We start from the raw sequence: 25,791 nt of genomic DNA, 5'->3' as shown, positions 1-25,791 counted from the left end.
TACATTGTTTGCCCCAAGTTTCACCCCTAAATTTTGATAACAATTAGGTTGCTGGACTAGTTAATGGCAAAGAGTTAACAATTTGGACATAATGTAAAAAATATTTCTTTTGAATGATCTTGTGTGTACGCTATTTTTAATTATCAATTGATTTTTTTTTTAAATTTGGTGAAATGCCACTTGCTGGTAGAGTTGAGCATGGTTTTGTTATAATGCTGATATGTTCTAGGTCTAAATGCAGGTTGAGGATTGAATACTGTATTTGAAACATTCATGATACTAATGCTATATAGCTGCATTATTCAAACCATTTTTACCATTGATTATTTTAGGCATTGGTTCCTTGAATGTGATTCAAACAACCACTACATCAAACAAAACTCTGTTTACTGACTCTGGTAACAAAGGACAAGTATGGCTGAAGGGACAGAGTGACCTGACATCTATTAGTCAGTTTAAGATTGTTTTTGAGGCAGTTCGTGGATCTAATTACAAAGGAGATATAGCCCTGGATGATATCAGTATCAATGCTGGAATATGTTCTCTACAGACTACTACTGGGGTCACTCAACCAACCGTTGCACCTACTCAAGGTAAGACTGTCTTGAACTGTTTTAGTGCTGTTAAAAAGCTCTTGTAATTAAACAGTTGTTTCAGAAAATACTTTTATTAAACAGATTTTATTCATTTTGACCGTATAGGAAGAAAAACCTAATAACAATTATATAAAGAGATAATCATGAATCACAGGTTTTAGTAAAGACTATGTCACTTACAGAAAAAAAGATCGAAAACATAATATATGTCAAATTAGTGATATAAGTAAAATAATCTTAAATGTAAAACTAGTGATGTTGATGAAAACTAAAGAAAAAGATTGTGAAAAAATAAAAACAGCATGCTATAAATTTCATGCATTTGAGGCACTTTTCTGGATTTACCATCATCAAGAAAGCTCAATGCCAAATATCTAAAAGCCATTGATGTATAAAAAATATATAGTTGAAGCGAAAGTGACCTAATAAAAATAGTTAAAGAAATAATCTCATAGAATATGTTGACAGGTAAGATATTGCATAAGTAAGGTGCAAGGTACATTACAAAAACTTGAAACAGAGGTAAGGATAGTGTATATGCATATTTTTATCAGTTTGAGATTTGCCTTTCTAATGACTGATATTTTTTGCAGCTGCTCTCCAGTTCTGTACATTTGAAAGTGGATTGTGTGGCTATGTACAGGATACCACAGACACACTGAACTGGATCAGGAAAAACAGAGGAACAACTAGTGTGGGCACTGGACCTAGCTTTGATCATACTACACTAAATACTAATGGTAAGTCTTAGTATCTGATAGTTTGTAGGCATTTTGACTGCAACTGCCATCCCTGCTAATTCAATAGTAATTGAAGGTCATTTAATTTTTTTGAAATTCAATTATGAAAATGTCCTGATGTAGAAACCATTTAGGTTTCAATCTGTCAGTCTGCCTCTGTGCTCATCTGTAACCATTTTTTCTGATAACTAATTTAATTTTTCAACTCAAAACTTGTAACTTGAATGAAAATTTAAGCTAATTGCCATTATATGTTGATATGATTGTCACATTTTTATGAAAATTTTAATAGTTTGTGAGGTTAAGTCATTTTTTTTCTTAGTCAAAAATAAAGGTGATCGTAGGAAGAATACTATTTCATTAGATGGAAACAGCATTTTTATCTTAAGAAAGACGGTATAAATATAGACAATGATTTTTTAAATGTTAAAAAACAATTCTTCAATATTTGATTTTTTTCAACTCTTGATCTAGAATTCAGTTTCGCCATATAGGAGGATCCATCAGAAATCAGTAAAAATATATACTGGTACAAGGCAAAAAATTTATTTTTAATTTTGTTTAGTATTGATCTTTATTTTTATATTTTTTCTATTCCCTATAGGTTATTACATCTATATTGAGGCCAGTAACAATAGCAACAAGACAGCCAGGATAATCAGTCCTGGAATATCCACCACAGCAACAGTGTGTGTGTCATTCTGGTACCATATGTATGGAGCTCATATCAATAAGCTCACACTGTATGCTCAACAGGGGAGAAGGAGAACTCTTATGTGGCAACAGACAGGAAACAAAGGAAATAAGTGGATCAACGGTAAAGTGGATGTTATTGCTAACACGGGAGACAAAGTGATATTTGAAGGAGCCACTGGAAGCAGTTACCAAGGAGACATTGCTCTAGATGACATCTATATTCTGAATGGACCATGTCAAACTGCTGCATGTAAGTTAAGGGTACAGGAGATCACATTTTTGTTAAATTTTATATTTGCCAAAACTAAAAGGATGTGTTAGGAGTTACAAGTGATAGGAGGTGTATTGAAAATAGGGTCCATTAGATGTCAGATGTGATGGAAGCATTTCAAATTCATTATTTCCATAGAAACAGTAAAAGAATTAAATTATAACCCTGAAAGTTATTGGTGTCATGCAGAATAAATATCAAAAAATATTATTGAAGGGAATTCAAACAAACAAAAAATCACTCATAATTCTTAGTAGCATAAATGCAAAAAATAAAATCAAGGTAAAATGCATATATTAAAAATTTATAGATTATTGTTGATCATCTCAACGAGATTGATTTTCTCGCTTGAGCCGGTACATCAAAAGTGAGAAAAGCAATCGAATTGAGATGACCAATGATAATCTGTTTATCGCTATTTTACTTATGACTAAGTTGTCAATTTCATTAGCAACGCCACATGCGTCCTTAGTTTCTAGCAATAATTTTCCATCTCAAGCGAGTAGCATGATATGAAAAATTATCACAAAAAAATATAATAAAAAATATAATATGACAAAAGCACAAAATAGCGATAATAGATAATAATGCTGATATTCATTAAGCTTTCTTCCATTATGATCAGATATAGAATGATTCAATGCAATTTAACTTCACATATATTCTAATGTTCTGTACACCATTTTCAGCTGTCTGTGACTTTGAAACATCAAGCATCTGTGGATATCAACAAGCCATTGATGACACTTTTGATTGGACAAGAGGAAATCGTGGCACATCTTCTAGTGGCACTGGACCACCATCTGACCATACCTATGGAACGTCACAAGGTAGGAGTTTCAAATAAAAAACAAAAGTTGCCATGTTCAGTTGACCAACTCAGAAGAAGTCAATAAAATGATTGATATAAATAGCTAGATATAAACTATCAAGATTGTTGCCAGTTAGGCTGTCCATATGTATTGTTATTATGTTGGAAAGTTCCTCCATGCTTGCCTTTGTTGTTTCTTTTACTATATATACTGTTAAACAAGAATAATAGATTTTTTTTTAAACAACATTATTTTAATGATATAAAAAATTGGTTAAGAATAGAAAGGCAACCTGTTATTAAAATAGTAAATTTCTATCCTTAATAATATTTACTGAATAATTCCTTGAAATTTAAAGAATTCGTCAATTTAAATCATTCAGCAATGAAATTATTTATTTATGAGAGATATATATTACTTAAAAGAAAAAATGTTAATTTCAGGACATTACATGTATATTGAATCCTCTGCTCCAAGAGTACAAGGTGACAAAGCCAGACTGACAACTCCACAATTGCCACCAACCAACAATAAATGTTTGACCTTCTGGTACCACATGTATGGTAGTGATATTGGTACCCTTAATGTGTATGTCAGTACTTATAACAAACTGGCCAGCCCACTTATAACACTCCAGGGTAACAAAGGAAACAAATGGAAAATAGCACAGACGACAATCCAGTCTCAATCTAACTACAAGGTATTTCTACACAATAGTTGTAATATTTTAAATACTTCAAGAATTATTTCCTCTTTACTATACTTTTCAAACCGTGCAAAACCTTCAAGGGTAGTCAAGGTCATAATAAAATAAGAATTGTTATACTTTTCCAAAATGCAATCAAATGTTTAAACTAGGTTACTACTTTCATCTTTATATTTCAAACTACATGGCTGAGTAGCTAGTTAGTTGTTTGATGTTTGCTTTAAGCTACTTTAACGCAAGATGGCTATATATTGGCTTAGAGTTGACTGACTGGCTTGGTAGTTTAATGCTAAAAGTAAAAATGTATTGTTTTTTTTATAGATTGTTTTCGAAGGAATCAGAGGAGGTGGTTACAAAGGAGATCTGGCTATAGATGACATTAAAATGACAGATGGCGCTTGTGCTGGAACAGGAACGTGTAACTTTGAGAAAGATTTGTGTGGCTGGGTACAAAGACAAGATGATAAATTTGATTGGATTAGAAGGAGAGGAAGTACCCCTTCTGTTGGTACTGGTCCTCCTGGAGATCACACACTGGGAAATAATGCAGGTACAAAAAGAAACCAGTTCACTACAATTTAAATATTATTTTTTTTTTTATAGATTTTGAAGTTGTATGATGTATTATAGGGTTATTGCATGAATATTGTCCCGAGTAGAATTTTATATTGCACGAGCTTGCGAGTGCAATATATGTTCTACGAGGGACAATATTCCCCAATATTCATGCAATAACCCTTTTATTGTATAGCAATATAATATTTAAAAGTAAAAATTGGTTTAAACTAAGATTTTGTCGTTGATGACGTCATGAATTTTGAAGATTTATTGCACGCTAACTTTTGGTTATGTTCTGTGGGAAATATTATATTGCTATACAATAATATTACATATTAGCTATAAGACCCTTTAAAATGAACAAGCCATTTTGTATCTAAGGTTTATTTTAGAAAGAATATTTACAACAATTACAGACAATTAATCATAGAATATTTTATTCATTTGGTAATACAATGAACTCTTAAAACTTCAAGCATTACTAAAAAAATAAATTTTGTAACATTTTAGGACACTCTCTGTATATGAAAACCATAATACTCAGGACAATGATAAATACATTGTTTGACTTATAGGACTCAATATATTGAAACTAGTAGATTTTTCTGATAATGATAATTACATGTAAAGATTATTGTAGGAAACTATCTGTTTATCGAAGCCAGTCGACCTAGAGTACAAGGTGATAATGCAATTATCCAATCACAGAATATTCCTAATGCAGAATACTGCTTTAAATACTGGTACAATATGAATGGTGTTGGTATAGGGGCACTCAATGTGTCTTACATGTATACTGATGGAACCAAAACATTACTGAAATCATTAGCAGGAAACCAAGGTGCAAGTTGGAAGCAGGCAATCGTACCAATAAAAGCAGCATATCAAGATTTCTCTGTAAGTGTTATGTACAGCATATATATAACAGATCTTGAGCTGATAATATGGCTAATGCTTGGTTAAGTAATAGAATATACTTTTCTTTTAGTTAAAGTCCTATTTCTGAATCAATTGTTGTAGGATTTATACTAATGTAAGAGCTGCACAATGACAGATTATGTATTCGCTATTCCCCCATTCATAATAAAAATTTTGTCTCTAAAATGGCAGTATTTATGTTAGTTGAAAGTAAAAAAAAGTTGTAAAATGAGAACACTTCTTTTACACAACAAATCTTATGTACATTTTAAATCTCATTTATCTTAAATGCTGCAACTAAATAAAAATTTACAAAAATGCATATTTTCAGCCATTATTAGATTTATGTTTTGAAGTTCTTGTAAGTATTGGTTTGGTTTAAAGATCTATAGATATGGGAAGATGTGGTGTGAGTGCCAATGAGACAACTCTCCATCCAAATAACTAATATATATTAGTAATAAGTAAAAATTATACTTCAATGTTAGAGAAGATATTTTACTAAAGTTCCAATTCATTTAAAAGCAAATACAATTGAAAAAGTGTAAAACCATAACCAGCAAAAACAGTTCTTATAAACAAAAGTATCAATAATGGAATTATTCATTACTAGATACTGGTAGAAGGATCTGTTGGCAGCAGTTACAAAGGAGATATTGCTGTAGATGACTTTGTCCTTGACCCCTTCAGTTGTAGTACAGGTAAATATCTTTTCATCTATAATCACAGCTGCACTTTGAATTTTTTTTATGTACTTGTTAAACATGTAAAATATAAGTATTTTTTGGTATATTTATGAAATTAGTTGTTCATCAAATACTTAAAAGTATCATCTGCAGCCTGCTTAAGCATGGTTTAAGTTATCTGAGTGAAAAAGGTTCAGATCAAAGGTAGTTTCTGAAATTAAATAAATAGACTAGTTTATTTTTTTCTCTATTCTAAAAAGAAAAATTACATCGGAATGTTTGTAAGAGACGACCAATCAGGATCTATAAAGATTTTTTTAAGCTTTGCATATTAGCTATCTGCATTATGTTTGAATATAATTATTTATGTTACCACAGAAGTACCATCTAATGGAACCTACAATTGCCAAGATGGAAAAGGATCAACAATACCACAGAACAAAGTTTGTGATTTCAAAAATGATTGTCCTAATGCAATGGATGAAAGTGACTGTGGTAAGTTTCCAACAGTTATTTATATTTGATATTACCTCTAGTATATCACTAAGATACATGCTTTGTAGTGATAATTTATTTGCATTCTTGTAATTGAATGATGATCTTGAAAATAGCAACAATTAAATTTAGCAAAATTCGTCAGTAGGGAAAATAATGTGACTATAAATTGTCATGATTAGTAAAATGTATGTCTTCCATTATGTAAATTGATGAAGAAAAATTGCAAATATAAATGGCTGCTAAGTCGAATGGACTAAACCCAAAATAGAATATATGCAAAAATAATTAAAATATTCATGCTTCTGACTAAAATTTGTTTATTAATATTACAGGAGCATGTGATTTTGAAACTGATTTCTGTTCCTGGACTACACTTGGAACTGGTGCCTTTACCTGGTCAAGAGGAGGTAATCAAACTGCCACAGCCAATACAGGACCAGCATTTGACCACACAATAGGAAATTCCAGAGGTTAGTACTGTCCTAGTTATATGGCGACTACTTCGTAGGCATTTTGGAATTAATGTAATTAGTGAAGAGCATTTTCCAAACCATATTTTCTGCATTTTTACTATCTGTAGGTTAACAATATTAAATTACAGATGAGAGGATTGCTGCAAAAAACAAGATAATTTTTTTTAAATGATGTTTAAGTAATTTATTTTCGTTGCTTAGGTCACTACATCTATGTTGATGCTAACCAAGGAACATTTACTAGTACAGCAGAATTAGATGGAACACTGTTACAAGCATGCAGTTCTACCTGTCAGCTCAATTTCTGGTACCATATGTATGGATCAGGTTAGTAAAATCACATTTGACAGTACTGTAGTTTCTACCTATCAGCTGAACTTTGGTAGGTCACACTTTGACAGTACTGTAAATTTTACATGTTAGCTAAACTTTGTAAGGTCACACTTTGACAGTATTGTATAGTCGCCGTCATGTAAAATTGGCACCATGTTTTTTGTTAAAAATTTTTTAAATATCAGCCGCGTTTACTCAAGATGATGTTTTTCTTTAAGCGGAAGTAAAATCCTCTCCAAATATCCACTACTGTCCTACCTTTTATTGTGTTTGCACTGTATAATCCCGACCTTCACATTTTTCAAGATTATTTACATTGTATAACCGCCATCTTGGTTTCTATGAGGGTCCCTTATTCCATAACATTCGTTACTCTCCGGTAATATCATTGTCATTGATGATACAATTTCCCGCGCTTTTTACGTAAAGATGACGAAAAGCTCCGAGAGACACAAGAAAATTGAGAGCACGTGGAACTCCACGGCAACACTTCCGGTAATAACAATGTCGGATTCCACCATACAAATTAATCTTGGATTATGTGAAGGTCAGGATTATACAGTGCAAACACAATAAAAGGTAGGACAGTAGTTGATTTTTGGAATGATATTTGATTCCGCTAATTGAAAAACATGATCTTTAGTAAACGCGGTCGATATTTAAGAAAATTTTGACAAAAAACATGGTGCCAATTTTACGTGACGGCGACTATAGTTTTTACTTGTTTGCTGAACCCCTGATACCATATATATAGACAATTGGGATGTGATAGGTTTTGCAAAAATAGTTATTCACATTTTTGTTTTTGATAGCATTTTTTCATATTCTGCATTTTTAATTAAATGTTTGCATTGAGAAATAAAATAAAAGATCATATTGTTGATAGAATTTAGTTTTAAAAATTTTCTAATTTTGAAAGAATTTTTTGAAGAATGATTTTAACTTAATAATGTTAATTTAGGTATTGGAACCCTGAGAGTTTTGATTTTAACTTAATAATGTTAATTTAGGTATTGGAACCCTGAGAGTTTTGATTTTAACTTAATAATGTTAATTTAGGTATTGGAACCCTGAGAGTTTTGATTCAAGTTGGAAACAAGTACACAGAGATTTGGAAACAATCCAGAAACCAAGGCAACAAGTGGATTCAGGCAACAGTAGATATTGGTAGAGTAGCCCAACCATTCAGTGTAAGTAAATAATTCTGTCAAATAAACTCATCATACATACCAGGATTAAATTTTGTATTAATGCCAGACGCACATATCGTCTACAAAAGACTTATCAGTGATGCTTGAATCCAAAAAAGTTAAAAAGCATACTGTAAACCAATTTATTTTCACGTATACTTTATTTCACATTTAACCCTTCAAGTCCACTTCGTGACTATTTAATTTCACGATTTTCAACTTTACTGGTTGAAGTTTAATAAGGAAAGATCCAAGTTTACCATTTTGGCGACAATTTAAATATGCGTTAATTTTCTACTCACGAAATTCACGAAAATAAATCGCACACGAAAATAAGTTGCTCTACAGTATATCCTCCAAATATATGATGGTTATAGACTTTTTACACTTGTTTGCAAATTTGTTCCACCATAATGTAACATCACAAAAGTTCATGTAAAATTTGACATCACAATTTAAAAAGTTTGACGTCACAATTGAAAAATGACTTGCTTTTGTTGACATCAGAAAGTAATTCTGAGCAGATCTAAGGTCATTCAGAGACAAAGTTCAGATAAATATCAAAAGTGGAAATATGTTTATTCCATTCTTATAATTAAACTTATTTTTACATTTATCATACTACAATTTATATTAATATTTGTATTAAGCAGTCATGCTATACTGAAATAGTTAAATATGCATGCTACAATATGTTATATTTATTTGATTCTGGAAAGTTTAATATTTTAGTGTAAAAGTAAACTATTTTTTTTTATGTTTATAGTTGGCATATAGAGCTACCAGAACATTTAATGTGCGTGGTGACATAGCTCTTGATGATATACAACTGATGAACTGTAACTTCCCTGCAGTACAGCAATCATGTCTGTCCAATCAGTTCAGGTGTACCAGAGGAGCTTGTGTATCTAAAAATACCCTGTGTGACTTCACTGATGACTGTGGTGACAATAGTGATGAAGCGAATTGTGGTAGGTTATCTCCCCTTTGTACAGATTACTTCCCTTTCTATACAATCATATTAAGTGGCTTTTATAAATAACAAGAAGATGTGTTATGAATTCTAATGAGACAACTTTCCATCCAAGTCACAATATTTAAAAAGTTAACAATTACAGGTGATTTACCGTCAAAGTAGACCACATTTATATTGTAGTATCTGTGTTAAGTTTATAAAATTCGACAGTGAAGTACATTTTTTCGCAACATTAGTAGGTTATTTGCTATACATAGGTACAGGCTAATGTAGTGTTTGTATCACATTCTCTATCCGTTTATAGACTTAATGATACAACAAAAAAAACAAAAACATCTGGAGTTCAATGAATTTATTGCTTTTGAAAAATTTTCAGATTTAAATACATGTAGTTAAGTGTTTCTTTATTTGTACTTTAGCTAAATTTCCTGGAAGATGTGATTTTGAAACCAGTTTGTGTGGGTGGAGTCAAGACACAACTGATACATTTGATTGGATAAGGGCAACTGACCATACAGCTAGCGGTGGTACCGGACCATCCAGGGATCACACTAAAGGGACTGCTAATGGTAAGATCATTTACATGTAAAAGACATGACAGTTAACATTTAATGGAAGACTTTTTGTACAGATAGCTTACAAATGTATAAGTTAAGATTATCATTGAATTTCAATGAGTAACTATGGATTATATAAACTTGTCTTTCTGTATTTACTAAAAGGTTCTTTTTTTCATTATAGGATATTACATGTTCATAGAATCCTCAAGACCCAGGAAGCCTGGAGATGTAGCAAGAATTGTCAGTCCAACATTAGCCATCAATACAAAAAATCAAAACTCAGTCTGCACAGTAAGTTTTATTTACTTGGGTTCAAACTGATAAGATAGAAAAGTGTCAATTTAGATTAAACTGATGCAGTGTTTTACTACAAGAGTATATAATAAGTAGTGTTGTCAAATCCTACACTTTTGCCTAACTGGTTACTCGGATAATCGTTCGACCGATTAACCGGTTAACCAGTATAGTTTAAATTGGGGTTTGAAAGCCTTATCATTAGTACCCTACACATAGATTTAAGATGTGGTATGAGCGTCAATTTGACAACCTTTCATCAAAGTCATAAATTTACGCTTTTAGAATTGATTATTGTCCTTTGGCATTATAAGGCTTGTCTTTGAGGATTCCTGGCGAAGTTTGACTTTTAATAATCAAATACACTGTATCAACTATTATAGCGTCTGTCATAACTTCAGATTGAAAAAAAAACAAAAAAAACTTCTTGATCTCGTAGAATTGAATATGTCTGAAACCAATTATTCTTTCCTTTTCTCTTGTTGTCTCTGAAAATAATGTGGAGTGTTTCAATTTGAAATGATTAATTATCAAAAGAAGATGTGGTATGATTGCCAATGAGACAATTCTCCACAAGAGACGAAAATGACACAGAAATTAACAACTATAGGTCACCGTACGACCTTTTTTTTGCTTTGTTTGCTTGTTTCTTTATTCATGTTACTCGTACTATCACGTATGCATTGAGTACATTCACATTGGTTTGCATTCCACAATTTTTGAGTTAGCATTTCGTTTAAAGTAAGACTAAGCCTTGCACGACGGAGGTTGCACATTTAGATGTAGATCTACACAAAATTAGATAAAAAACGAACTAATGAAGTAAATCGTAAAATTTAATCGTATTACTGATTTATTATTAATAAGACCACTTAAAGACCACTAATGCCAGATTGGTCATGTTACAGTTATACTTATTTGTGTGTAAATGTGTGGATAAAAGCATAAACTAGAGTTAGTATATATTTTTGTAATAAATTGATAACATATTCATCTACTTTCTCCCTTTTATTTAAGAACTGACAGCTTCTTTTTGTAACTTCATTGGGGTGTAAAAGCGTTGACCGAAGTACATTTCCGTGCTTCATTCTAAAAATGTGCCCACAGTCAACGCTTTTACAACCCTATGAAGTTACAAAAAGAATCCTTCAATACTTATAATTACATTTTTTAGGTAGGATAATGAAAACATGATTTTTATCAAGTTTTTATTTAATTTACCTGTGCACTTTTTGTGGGACCTGTGTCAACATGAATGATAAATTTTATTGTGTGATGATGTTGATTAAGGAATAACGCGAGATTGCAGTGTAGCCAATCAGAATAACCTATTATAATGTAATTATGACAATTTGATCAATACTCTGTAGTTAAATTTTAAGAGTGAAACTATTTTTAATGGATAAATATCATAATCTAATCAAGATTTATATTCCTTTTTGTACAGATCTGCTTTGTTTTTTAAATTAGCCATAATTTTCATTTATAATTGAGGCTGTCTCAAGGAAAACACTGTTGCTCCTTCTTTTTTCTGTTTTTGCTGTGCATGTACTGATTTTGTGTCATGAATGGATCTCCATATCCTTTCTTTTCTATCATATAATTATTGTCTATAATTAAAGTTCCGACTATACTACCACATGTTTGGAAGTGGAATTGGAACACTGAATGTCTACACCAGAACAGCTGTTGGAGGACCACTCAAAAAGATATGGACCAAGTCTGGAAATGTTGGAGATTTCTTTGAAAGGAGAGATATACAGATACTAGAAAACAATCCATTCCAGGTTAGATCATTGTGAATTCAAATAACTTCATTTAACACGCATTATTCATGAAGCTACAACTCTGTAAATTTTTTTTTTATTCTCTGACTGCTGTAGAAAGTGTGTGTATATTATTTTTTCTGTCAGCTTATTCACCTGTTCATTTGGGGGGGGGGGGGGGTTAACTAACTCTCCTTTCAGGTATAACTGTGCCAACAGCACTTGCCAAATCATACCCTGTTCAAACCAGAAAACATTGAAAAACATATCCTGTTCTAACTTCTAAACAGAAATATTGAAAACATACCTTGTTCTAGAAAATATATTTTTTCTATATTTACCTGCAACCAGCATACATCCATCAGAGAATGATAAATCATCAATAGCTATATCTCCTTTCTAACTTGTAAACAGAAATATTGAAAACATACCTTGTTCCAGACACGCTCAGAAAAATGTATACCCTGTTCTAGACCGTATAAAATAGATGCTGTTCTAGACCTGGGTTATAGACTGCATCTTAAACCGTTAAATAAACAATCCTGTTCTAGACAAATACTTTGTTTAAAAAAAATCTCAGTTCTCACCAGCAGGACATAAAAAAGGAACCCTTTTCTAACCAGCAGGGCATGAAAAAGCGACCCTGTTTTACAAACATATTCTTATTTGAATCTCACCTTAACATGTTAAAGTTATTTGTTTGAGAAGAACTACCACTGAGTGTGCTGAAATTCTCCCAAAAATCTTATTTTTTAGTACACTGTATTGATTTCTATATGAACAAACAAGCTGTGTTTCTTTTGTAGATTTATTTTTTATATGACGATGATTTTCTTCATGTTTATTTCTTTCCATTTTTCAGGTATTAGTAGAAGGTGTGGTCGGTAGTAGTTACAAAGGAGATATAGCTATTGATGATTTATCATTCTCTGATGGATGTATGCTGGTTGCAGGTAAATATAGAAAAAATATATTTTATAGAAGGTGCAAATTTGTAATCCTTCCTCTCAAAAATTTGTGAAAAAATGGTCAACCATTTTTTTATTTCACGGTCCACTGAACATAGAAAATGATAGTGCGAAGTTCATGTTAAAGTTTTTGTTTTGGTCAAGGTAGTTTTTGATGAACTTGAAGTCACATCAACTTCAAACTTAGTACACATGTTTCCTATGATATGATCTTTCTAATTTTAATTCCAAATTAAAAGTTTTGACCCCAATTTTACGGTCCACTGAACATGGAAAATTATAGTGCTAGTGGGGCATCCCTGTACTTTGGACACGTTCTTGTTTACAAATAAAATGTGAATTTCATCTTATATTAAAAAAAAATAGTCTCAATGAAATATATTTGTATTCAGAGCTAAAAAGAAACCTTTTTTTCAAAAACTTTTCATTCCAATTCATTTCATTGTATTTCTTTATCATTTTAGCAGGTACAATACCAACTGGCACCCCAGGACCAGCAACCACTCCTAATCCATGTGGAGCTAACAGTACTCAGTGTGTCACTGGAACAAAATGTATACCTAATTTCCAATTGTGTGATTTTACATACCAGTGTGCAGACAAATCTGATGAAGCTAACTGTGGTAAGTTGTCTCCCTTTGAATAATACAAATTACACAATTTAACATTTTAATTACTCCCAAGATGGTTCACTCCCCTTTGCTTATTACAAATATCTGAAAAATTACATTTTGCTTACTTAGAAGATGGTTGTCCCCCTTGTTTATCACAAATTACTGAATAATGACATTTGATTAACTTAGAAGGTGGTGGTCTCCCCCTTGTTTATAACAAATTACTGAAAAACGACATTTCACTTAGTCAGAAGATAGTTGTCTCCCCCTTGTTTATTACAAATAATTGAAAAATGACATAACTCACTCAGAAGATTGTTCACTCCCCCTTTTTATTATAAATTACCCCAAATGACATTTCACTAGCTCAGAAGATGGTTTTCTCCCCCTTGCTTATTACAAATAACTGAAAAATGACATTTTACCAACTCGGAAGATTAGTGTCTCCCCTTGTTTTAATATTACAAATTACCCAATATGACATTTCACTAACTCAGAAGATGGGTGTCTCCCCCTTGTTTATTACAAATAACTGAAAAATGACATTTTACCAACTAAGAAGATTGTTTTCTTCTCCTTGTTTACTACAAATTATCCAATATGACATTTCAATAACTCAGACGAGATAAACTGAAGATGTTTGTACCCCCTTGTTTATGGATTTGTAACTGAAGATGGTTGTCTCTTCATGTTTATTGACTGTTCCCCTTTCTGTCATTTATTATATTATTATTTAGAATAGATTTTCTTTAGATAAAACAAAATGTAATTCTAGTTCAATTCATTTTTGAATATATTTCAATACATTCAATTGCACAATGTGTAAGAGAGATATTGTTGAAAATGTAAGTTAGATATTTTTATGTTTTTAAAGAAATAAAATTCATACATTTTAATAAAGTATTTGTATACAGGATCATGTAACTTTGAGAAAAATCAATGTGGCTGGAAAGATTCCAGTACTGGACGTTACAATTGGCATATCTTCCAAGGTTCTTCTCCAGGAACAGGAGGTCCATCAAGTGATCACACCACAAATAATGCACAAGGTCAGTATGATAGTACATGGTATGCTTAGCTTTTATTAACCTGATTAAGCAAATTCTGTTATTTAAGATTGTACATAACACTACAGGGAGATAACTCTGTAATATTCAACTGAACATTTTAATCATTTTCTATTGTTGAGGAAACATTAAGCTTTTCAGTGATCATAATTTGTGTTTGTCAAACTGCTTAATATCTAATGAAAATAATGTCAAGTTTTTTAAAATATATATTTTTATCAAGGGGTCAAAGCGTATAATATTTTGTCAAAATTTTATGAAAAGTAAAAGAGTCAAATTAACTTAAGTCGAGGTGATTAGCACTACCTTAAAAACTGTAATAAAATAGCGGAAGTTTATTTAAAGATTTCAAAAGATCAGGAATCTCCTATCAAACAAATTCTGATAGAATCAATTTTATTATGTTATATTTGGAATGTTTAACTTTCAGGACATTACATGTTGGTGGAGGGATCTACTGGTACCTTTTTCAGCAGAGCCTACCTGGACACACCTGTATTCCAAGCCACTGCAGCAAGTTGTCATATCACATTTTGGTTCAATATGAATGGGGCTTTGGCAGGTAATTGAATTAAAGATTTTACATTTTATAAGTCTGTGTTTGCTGTGGATGTGATTCTCAATCTGATACTTTTGAATGCAACATTTTCTGAAATCATTATTATTTGAGTTTTGTATCATGTTTCAACAATCACAAAAAATAATGCACATCAAAATTCTTGAGTTTACAGTAATTTGAATAACATTAGTCAAACACATTACTGTAAATTCAAAAATTATTGCGGGCATATATTATTACGATTTTGTCATTTTGGACTTAAATGCAACTTTAATTTTTGCCATATTGAGAAAAATCATGTTTAATTCATATAAAAAATTTCAAAATGTGAGTTTAAATTATTGTGACTATAACACTGTCACTTTTTTTGCAATCATAAACCTCGCAATAATTTCTGAATTTACAGTATATGTTGATATTGTTATGATATAGGCAATGTTCAACTTTATGTTATCAACTCTAATAAACCTACTCAAAGAACTCTGATCTGGTACAAGACTGGTTCCCAAGGCAGTGGATGGAAGAATGCCTCAGCAGACATTGGTCAACTTTCAGCAGGTTATAAGGTTAGTTTAATGGGTGAATGTTCAGCGGTCTGAAAATGAGGCTGTACATTGTTGATGCATACTATATGTATGAATGCATTTTTTTAAAATTCAATTATAAAACAATAAATTAATGTATACATTTCAAACTCTTATTGTATATCTTAATTATATTGTCAGCACTTTTTGCATGTAAAAATTTTACTTCATTTTTTAAATTTAAAAAACAATGTGGTAGTATTGTTTATTTTTAGATATGGATAATTAAAAGGAATAATGTATTGAGTTTTAATTGCTTTCTTGTAATTGAATATTAACACATAAAACAGAAACAAAGGTGATTTTTAAACATATTTTTGTTTTACAGCTAAGATTCCAAGCCTTCCCTAACAAAGGCTTTGGTTCCTTGTCTAATGTACCCAATGCAGATATAGCTATTGATGATGTCAAATTTGTAGACTGCAGTCCCACACAAATCTTCACGGATAAAAGTAAGAAAAACATAATATATAAACATGTTTTACTGTTAAAAATCATCTCTTTTATAAAAAAAATTACATATGCTGCAAAAGCATTTATAATACTTATGGAAAGATGAACAAAGGGGTAAATGTTAATGTGACAGTAATCCAACAACGCTGGTTAATATAAAAGACCTCTAGAGATCATTAGACATCCCATCAAGGTCGATTGAAGGAAAGGAAAATATTCACACCACTTTTCCAGCTGTGCATAATTATTTACTCATAGTCTAATAAAGCTAGAAACAATTTCATGAGACCTTTCCATTTTATTTTTAATTTTATTCATAAATATTAAATTCAAAAGGGATGAAAAGCAATTATAAAAAGGACAATCACTTACTTAGATCATAACTTTAGACAAGCTCTTTGAGCAAAGTCCATACTGCATAGTCAGGAACTCTACTTCCAAATATGTATATAGTTTTATTTTAGTTGTTTAGAATTCCTCCTGATTTTCTACAGTACTTTTAGGTGTTTCTGTTGATTGACATTACACAAAAATTTTTATTTATTTTAATTTCTAGTCATATCTATTTAATTGATTTTCAATTTTTCATAATGTCTTTTTATTCCATAGTGTAAAAGTAGTTTTATATCTCCTACTGAAAATTAACTGCTGAAATATTTGTTTTGTAGCTTTGAACTGTACATTTGAATCTGATTTCTGTGGATATTTCCAAGATACAAAGGATGATTTTGATTGGACTAGAACTAATCAAGCTTCACCAACCAGAGGGACTGGTCCAGATAGAGATCACACAACTGGAACAGGTGAAATGAGGATAATGCATGCATCTTAACTTGTCCAGGGGGGGGGGGACAGGTGTTCTACTACTGTAATCACTAGCCAGTCAAAACTGAGGTTGTGAATTTGAGGAGGGGTCCAGATCTCGAAATCCCAGGCTTAAAAACACGAAATCCCGAAGTCCCAGATTTAAATTAAATCCCGACATCCCAAAATTTTAAAAAGAATTCTGGTATCCCGAAATGGTCAATCCCGAAATCCCGACTTTAAAAACACCCAATCCCGGAGTCTCAATAAAGGTCCTATCCCCTCATCAATCAATCAATCATAATCTTCATTTGTCAATCTTATAAATGTTCAAGTCTGAAATTGGTTTTCTTCTTCAACATGACAGTTAATGATAGTTTATTTTAATTTCTTTCAATGAAACAGTTTAAACATGTTTTATTATTCAAAATGACAAATGAATTCAACACAAGTTTTTAACGTTGTCTTCTAATATTTCTATGGAATGTGTTATGAAGATGGTTCCATAGTTAATTCCATTTTTAAATACAGAAGTATCTATTTAACTGAAGCCTTGTTGCACTGTAATAGAGAAAATTGTCCCGAAAGTTTCGGTTGAAATGGCATTTTTTTTTACGAACTACAATATGTATTAAGTGCAGTATGCTTTTTGTTGGCCATTTATATTTGTGGTATTCAAATAAGCAAAATTACAAAAATTGATTAGCTTGTAGTATCAATAATTTGTTTTGGGGCATTACTCAGTGTATATACTTTCTGAGATCTTAAGTTATTTGTGGGTTTAAACATTTTTTTTTACATTTAGGATATTATATCTATATTGAGACTTCCTCACCGAGACATCAGGGTGACAGAGCTGTATTATCTACTGGTATCCAGCAACCTCAAGCAAACGGTGTATGTTTAACATTCTGGTATCACATGTTTGGTGCCCATGTAAACACGCTGAATGTCTACCAACAAACTACAGACGGAAACAAGTCAATGATCTGGACCACATCTAAAACACAAGGAAATGTATGGAGAAAAGCCACCAGGACAGTTACCAGTAGAACACCATTTAAGGTTTGTATGCTTAATAGTAAACAAGAAATAGAGGTCAATCTTAATAGTACACACTAAATAGAGGTCAATCTTAATAGTACACACTACACTAAATAGAGGTCAATCTTAATAGTATACACTAAATAGAGGTCAATCTTAATAGTACACACTAAATAGAGGTCAATCTTAATAGTACACACTAAATAGAGGTCAATCTTAATAGACACACTAAATAGAGGTTAATCTTAATAGTATACAACAAAAAGAGGTCAATTTTAATAGTACACACTAAATAGAGGTCAATCTTAATAGACACACTAAATAGAGGTCAATTTTAATAGTACACACTAAATAGAGGTCAATCTTAATAGTACACACTAAATAGAGGTCAATCTTAATAGACACACTAAATAGAGGTCAATTTTAATAGTACACACTAAATAGAGGTCAATCTTAATAGTACACACTAAATAGAGGTCAATCAACTAATAGTTCTTAACACCAAATAACATTTATATAGAACAGCAAAAATGAATATGAAGCATTGATTCGTGTTTCAATTCTTTTGGGATAAGTATTTTTTTCAAATTCATGTAAAACAGAAGAAAAAACACTTCATGCCATATGCATCTTTACTTTACATATCTTATATTTGGTCTTGTGTATGTAAGTTTACATGGTGACTTTGTAATTACGGTAACCGTCTACTTTACATATCTTATTTTTGATGTTGATGACTATGTAACTATATCAACATTTTTTACAGATCCTGTTTGAAGGTGTTGTAGGTCTTAGTTGGCAAGGAGACATAGCTTTGGATGATATCAGCATGGTTAATGACCAGTGTCCACCAACAAGTAATTAAAACTTCTATAGACCCTTTATTGATTTGTATAATTCAAATTTGTAAGTTTTGATAAATTGAGATATCATATGAAAAAAATAATTCCAAGATATTTTTATGCTCATGCTGTAAGGTCGTGGGAAATTAAGTTTTACCCTGGTTAATTTCTTACATCCTGAAATTGGTTTCTGTTCAGTAAATTAAGTTGTTATGAATCTTATATGCAATGTTTATTACCTCAAAAAGTACAAATTTTGGTAGGTTCACTTTTACTGTTCTTGGGTTATTTCACTTTATGATAGTGTATGCTAGTGGGAGCATCATCTGTGTCACATTCCACATTTAATTTACAGAATTTCATTGTTAATATTTTAAATCAAGAACATTACAAGAAAAGTCTTTATAAAGGAGTCAAAGCATATAAAAGTGGCTTGACTAAATCCACAATCTTCAATCTCTGTTGGATAGTTGTTCCAATTGGCAATCAAACCACATGAGGTATATATTACAAGGTGATATCATATTTATAAATAAAACAAATTTTATACACAATGTTGTTTTATTCAGACATTTAATGACATTGTGTTTACTGCAGGACTTTGTGACTTTGAAGCAGATATCTGTGATTGGACACAGGAATTATCATCAGATCAGTTTGATTGGAAGAGAGATAGGAATGGCACCAGTTCTACTGGAACCGGCCCATTGTATGACCACACAACTGAAAGCCAGTATGGTAAGCATCTAGTTTTCACTGTGAAAGTTTATTGTTAATACAGAACAATTTTTATGTTTTTGAGGCTTATTTGTACATAAAATATTATTCTCCCTTTAAAAACTGTAATGTGATTATTATTCATGGAATACCAGTTTTTGCTGATTTCATGTGGAAAAGAAGATCACAGAGTTTCAACAAAGTATAAATTCCTATAATTTGTATGTACAAAGTGTAAAACCAATGAAATCCAAAATCCTAGAAAATGCTATTCAAACCATAAAAATTAGTAGCCATGAATATAAATGAAACCAAAATTCAGTCCATAAAATGATGTTCCATAGAATGAATCTATATAATTTTTTATACTGAATCCTATCTCTAAGAATCACTCTTTGATGTCTCTTCAAATTCAAGAAAAAACTTTTTATCAATTATTGAATTCCTCTTTACCTTTCAAAGTAGCACATATGTGAATAAAATCTCAATTTATTCAAAGGTTATTACATATACACTGAGGCTTCATCACCAAGACGAATAGGAGATAAAGCTCGCCTTAATAGTCCTATGTTTCTTCCGGACCCAAAAAGTGGAAAGGAATGTCTGACTTTCTGGTATCACATGCATGGTGTTAGTATTGGCAAGTTAAATGTTTACATCAGACAACAGAACTCCAATGACAAGCTGGTATGGGTACAACAAGGAAATCAACCAGATCTCTGGTATTATGCTACTGTTCAACTCAATCCAACTCAGCAATATCAGGTAAATGATAGATATTTTACTAAATTAAGAAAAATGATGAATTGAATTGAGTTATTTTTTCACATTTTTGATTTTTTTGGGGAAAAATTGGCCACACTCAAATAACAACAAAATGATTTAAGAGAAGCGTTCTTATATGTATTAACATTTTTCCACTACTTATCAAGTTGTTAGTTAGGTTTAACCATTCTTTTCAAATCCAACATAAAGTGGTTATTTTTAATATACTGATTTCCTCATGGTTTATTTCCTACAATGGTTATGCATCATATGTGAATTTTGTTTTATATTTTCCAAAACTATTTACAACTTCCTGTAATTGGAAATTGAAGACATTTATAGCCAAATATGGGCCATATTGTCCTGACTCATTTGTCTTTTGGTCACTTAAATTCTTGGTTAACCCCAATCCATGAAATCAATAAATATTAATGAATTCCTAGAAGAATGAGTTCAGATATTCTATCAGTAAAAATGATTGATCCAGACAGCTAATATAAATCAACATTTGTAGATCATCCTGGAAGGAGTTATGGGTAATGGTTACCAAGGAGATATAGCTGTTGATGATTTGGCTGTGTTACCGGGTGCTTGCCCAGCACCTGGAAATTGTGATTTCGAATCTGACACTTGTGGTTATCTGAACACACGTGTTGGTGATCAGTTTGATTGGTTAAGATCAACAGGAGGAACTTTGACCCCTAATACTGGACCATCAGTTGATCACACGACAGGCACAGATCAAGGATTCTACATGTTCATTGAATCATCAGGTCGTACCAAGGGAGATAGAGCCTGGTTCTACAGTCAATATTTCCCCCAAACAACTGGTTCCTGCTTCTCTTTCTGGTATCACATGTATGGAGCAGGTAAGAATCATACTTAAAAAAGGGGGAACACATACCAAATAGATAATACATCAATCACCTGGCTCTTCTCTTGAAAAAAGACAGACTTGCAAAAACAAATAGACAAGCAACTACAGGTCAAGATAGCTCGACTTGAAACAGTATATGTGCACAAAATTTGGTGGGGTACAAAAATCTTCTGCTTTGCCCATCTAGACAAACTGGTTATGATAAAACACACAAAAAAACCTGTGCAGTGGTGCTAGCAACATGATGGCCTCTAACTTATGTATCAAGTTGTTAAATCCAATGAAGGACTTAAAGGGTCGATAGAAAGTCAAATGTTATCTATTTAAAAAAGTCATTCCAATGGTAAATCTTGAATTATTTTGTTGATTATACTCTCATTTAAAAATAGATCCTTAAAATACCCTGTTCCTTTTCTTTTGTGTTTTTTTGCTGTACATGTACTGATTTTGTGTCATGTCATGGACTGGTATCTCATATTCTTTCTTTTTTTCTGAAATGAACAAAAGAATAAGCCTAATATTGGACACAATCAAATTGAGTTAAAACTTGTTATTATAGATATTGGATCATTAAGACTTTACAAACCAGATCAGACTCAAACACTTATGTTATGGAATGCCACAGGAAACCAAGGAAATATATGGAAACAATCACAAGTCTACATCACAAGTCCGTCAAAAATGTGGCAGGTAAGGTTTCCATAACCTATCTGTCAATGATGTGACAGGGAGATATCTATAAAAAAAAAAAACAAGCACAAGGCTACATAACTTTTATGAAGTTCTTATACACAAACTTCTTGCATAGGGATTTGAATTTTTCAACATGTTGAATGAAAATAGATTTATTTTGCCACTTTTTTCTTAGCTTAACAACAAATGCAACAATTTAAAAAAAAATGCAAGTTATCAATCTTGAAGAATTTAAATAAAAGTTTTCAACAAATTGCTATGTTTTGAAATAGTAACTAACTTCTCACTTATTTACTGAAAATGTCATGTAAGGCTCAGTTGAATTAAGGAAATAAACAAAAATAATTCTCATTTTCATTCTTTAGTTCAATGAGAATGTTAAAAGTTGAATTTTAGAATATTTCCTTCTCATTGTATTGCCTTCTTGATACTACTATTATCAATTTTATTTTGAAGGTGACCTTTGATGGAGAAGTTGGAGGAGGATATGCAGGTGATATCGCTATTGACGACATTCAGGTCCATACTGGATTCTGTAACCAGACTGTTGCCACAACAACCATGATGCCAGGAACCACTGTTACATATGGTAAGATCAACGTAACGTTTTCCTATACATTAAAAGATACAGCATTGTAACATGATTTAATTTCTTGCATTCAGGGACACAGATGCTAGTTTTATAAGTTTTTATGCCCCATTTATTTTCAAGGATTCTATATTTCGCGTTTTACCCTTTCTTGACCACTTGGCGGCTATTTAATATCTCGATTTTATGATTTACTTGATGAAGTTCATTAAGGAAAGATCCAAGTTTTACATATTCGCGACAATTTATATTCCCGTTATTTTTCTACTTGCGAAAGTCACGAAAAATAAATAGCTCGCAAAAATAAGTTGGTTTGCAGTTTGTTATCTGGTCTGTGTGTCCATTTGTACGTCTGTTCATCCGTCTGTCCCGCTTCAGGTTAAAATTTTTAGTTGAAGTAGTTTTTGGTGATGTTGAAGTCTAATCAATTTAAAACTTAGTACACATATTCCCTATGATATGATCTTTCTAATTTTTATGCCATATTAGAGTTTTTACCCTATTTTCAAGGTCCACTGAACATATAAAATGATAGTGTGGATGGGGCATACTAGGGGCACATTCTTGTTTTCTGTATTGTATAGATTATTCTAAGTGTTATATCATTGAAAAAGAACATAGTTTGACTGTAAAATGTTTATCAGTATAACAAGACAAATTTATGATAGGGGCTGAAATTTAGCCGTGAGAACAAGCTACCTATAGATCCCTCAAAAATTTATTGCAAATTTTTAAGGTGCGGAAATTGTTGATCTCTATCTGCAGGGGGAATAACTATTATTTAGAACTTGAAAATACAAAAAATTAGTGTTCTCTGTTTATTTTTTAATGATTACTAATTGTTTTTTTCAGCACCAACAAATGTTGACTGTAACTTTGATGGTAATAACATTTGTCAATGGACTCAAGACCAAACGGATCAGTTCCAGTGGACAATAAAAAGAGGAACTACTACTTCAGTCTCAACAGGTCCTCCATATGACCATAGTACACAGAGTTCAGCAGGTAACATTAAAATATTATCTTATAGTACACAGAGATCAGCAGATAACATTAAGATATTATCCCATAGAATAGAGAGTTCATTTACTAACTTTTGAATATTTTACGATCGTAATAATTCCTTTATTGTGTTTAACATTCCTTACTATAGCAACAAACATTTTTTTCACAAAGACTATTTTTCATTCTCTCAATTTTAAGTGTCACTGAAAAAGGGAAATTTGGTTTTCTCTGAACTAAGCAATTTTGCTCCATACAGTATTAAACCTTTTGAATAACTCTTTTACAGTTATTTAAACAGTTGGTATGATTGAAACATTTTAGGATTTTTTAAATAATATACTGTAAAATGTTTGTGTATATTTTCAGGGTACTATATTTACACCGAGTCATCAGGAAGAAAACGAAATGATACGGCCAGAATTATAAGTCCAAGCGTGTTCATGATGGACAGTGGGAAGTGTGTCAAGTTTTGGTACCATATGTACGGAGAAAATATATATCTCATGAACTTCTATGCTAAATCAGGTAATCTTCGATCTATATATTATCCCACAAAAGACTTTTAAATGTTTATTTTTGTAAACTTGCTTTGTTAAGTTGTTTTTTGATATCAAGTATACCCAACACCAGCTTTTAGTTTTTTGTCATGTATTATAACATGCATACAACTAATAAATATTGTTTTCTAGCAAATATTTATCAATATTTTTCTCCTATTCCCAAGTCTGGGGAGAGGGGCTTAATTGTATATAATATCCCTTATTGAGTACCCATTATACATTTTGATTACTGTAAATTCAGAAGTTATTGTGATCTTTTCATAATTGCGAAAAATGTGACAGGGTTATAATGGCAATATTTTAAACTTGTATTTTGAAATTTTGTATATGAATTAAATAAGACTTTTCTCAATATTGCAATAAAATAAAACTTCATTTTAGTCTAAAATGACAAAATTGCAATAATAAATGCACACAATAATTTCTGAATTTACAGTAATATAATAGATATATTGTTGTGTACCTGAAGTTCAGGTAACCATGTTTCTATACCAAAGTTTAGTGAAAATTCATGGGTTATTTTTCTTCATAGGGACAACTCTTGGAACACCATTATGGACAAAGCAAGGAAATCAAGGCAACCAATGGGCATATGGACAAGTTTATGTGACCCCACATGCATTGTCATCTGTATCAGGCCAGACTCAGGCAACTGTTCAGGTATTTTTTGTTTAGCAGATTATTTTATTAAAATTTGTTGAAGAAATTAAGAAAAGAGAAAGTTTAAAACATGTTTTCTTTTTTTATGCTGTATGCTATAGCAATAAAATTTGTTATATAGATTAACTGACAAAAAAAAAAAGGTTACAATTTATAAATTTTTGAAACAAAATCAGTGCTAGCATTTGCCAAAAATCAAAGCCAAGGAACAGTAGTTATTGCTTTTCTTTGGCTTAAAGAATGATGTTTACTTGACAACAAGATATTTATTGTCCGAGAGAATTTGTGACTTTATGATAAATTTGAAGAACATGGTAATAATCGATAGGTACTTATTCACATTGATAGAAAATTAAACAATTAACATATTATATGCAAATTTTGATGGTTGATATAGTTAGTAGTCCCTAAATTACTATGAATTATGAAATAATAATCAAATGTTGACTCCACAGAAGTGGTACCCTTATATTGTCTTTTTTGCATTGTTTTGTCTATTATGATTTTTCATGTGAAAATCTTTTTTTTTCTTACAGTTTGTTTTTGAGGGTGTGTTAGGATTGGGATACAAAGGTGATATGGCTTTAGATGATATATCAATGAATGACGGACCTTGTCCACCATCAAGTAAGTCTACTATAAATAGTCTTCACTCTTTACTACCGTTAATCTGCCATATTGTAGAATTTTGAAAATTGTCATTCACTTGATTGGCAGGTCTTGTCACATATTTTCTTATGACTTAAAAATTCATAAATTGAAATGATAGTATGTGATTAACTTTGCAACCATATATTTTTCATGGACAGTTATTTATTTTTTTCAGCACTATTTGTCAAGACCAATATGCACACATACATTGTAAACATATTAGTTTTGATAAATGACCTCAATATTAGCCTTTTTGATTTATGATA

The 25,791-nt window shown here is 31.3% G+C and overlaps 1 protein-coding gene across 1 annotated transcript in view; it reads left to right on the top strand.

Annotated features, from left to right (window-relative positions):
* The window catches only part of LOC143082639 (MAM and LDL-receptor class A domain-containing protein 2-like), a 137,783-nt gene that overhangs the window by 83,616 nt on the left and 28,376 nt on the right, over positions 1–25,791 (top strand). Inside the window, exons 110-143 of the mRNA XM_076258434.1 lie at positions 333–593; positions 1,190–1,336; positions 1,941–2,282; positions 2,993–3,133; positions 3,559–3,815; positions 4,143–4,371; positions 5,020–5,276; positions 5,911–5,998; positions 6,362–6,478; positions 6,814–6,951; positions 7,156–7,281; positions 8,347–8,477; positions 9,244–9,448; positions 9,873–10,022; positions 10,195–10,304; positions 11,930–12,094; positions 12,936–13,026; positions 13,506–13,664; positions 14,570–14,704; positions 15,153–15,284; positions 15,714–15,847; positions 16,194–16,317; positions 16,987–17,121; positions 17,928–18,187; positions 18,933–19,023; positions 19,606–19,746; positions 20,225–20,490; positions 21,005–21,359; positions 21,927–22,057; positions 22,517–22,649; positions 23,502–23,654; positions 24,021–24,179; positions 24,747–24,874; positions 25,411–25,501. Of these exons, the coding sequence (XP_076114549.1) occupies positions 333–593; positions 1,190–1,336; positions 1,941–2,282; positions 2,993–3,133; positions 3,559–3,815; positions 4,143–4,371; positions 5,020–5,276; positions 5,911–5,998; positions 6,362–6,478; positions 6,814–6,951; positions 7,156–7,281; positions 8,347–8,477; positions 9,244–9,448; positions 9,873–10,022; positions 10,195–10,304; positions 11,930–12,094; positions 12,936–13,026; positions 13,506–13,664; positions 14,570–14,704; positions 15,153–15,284; positions 15,714–15,847; positions 16,194–16,317; positions 16,987–17,121; positions 17,928–18,187; positions 18,933–19,023; positions 19,606–19,746; positions 20,225–20,490; positions 21,005–21,359; positions 21,927–22,057; positions 22,517–22,649; positions 23,502–23,654; positions 24,021–24,179; positions 24,747–24,874; positions 25,411–25,501 (5,682 nt within the window). The remainder of the gene's footprint in view (positions 1–332; positions 594–1,189; positions 1,337–1,940; positions 2,283–2,992; positions 3,134–3,558; positions 3,816–4,142; positions 4,372–5,019; positions 5,277–5,910; positions 5,999–6,361; positions 6,479–6,813; positions 6,952–7,155; positions 7,282–8,346; positions 8,478–9,243; positions 9,449–9,872; positions 10,023–10,194; positions 10,305–11,929; positions 12,095–12,935; positions 13,027–13,505; positions 13,665–14,569; positions 14,705–15,152; positions 15,285–15,713; positions 15,848–16,193; positions 16,318–16,986; positions 17,122–17,927; positions 18,188–18,932; positions 19,024–19,605; positions 19,747–20,224; positions 20,491–21,004; positions 21,360–21,926; positions 22,058–22,516; positions 22,650–23,501; positions 23,655–24,020; positions 24,180–24,746; positions 24,875–25,410; positions 25,502–25,791) is intronic.

The sequence above is a fragment of the Mytilus galloprovincialis genome, chromosome 7, assembly GCF_965363235.1.
Source record: "Mytilus galloprovincialis chromosome 7, xbMytGall1.hap1.1, whole genome shotgun sequence".
NCBI classification, from domain to species: Eukaryota; Metazoa; Mollusca; class Bivalvia; order Mytilida; family Mytilidae; genus Mytilus; species Mytilus galloprovincialis.
Note: the sequence above shows the minus strand (reverse complement) of the source record. Positions and strands in the feature narration are given on the sequence as shown.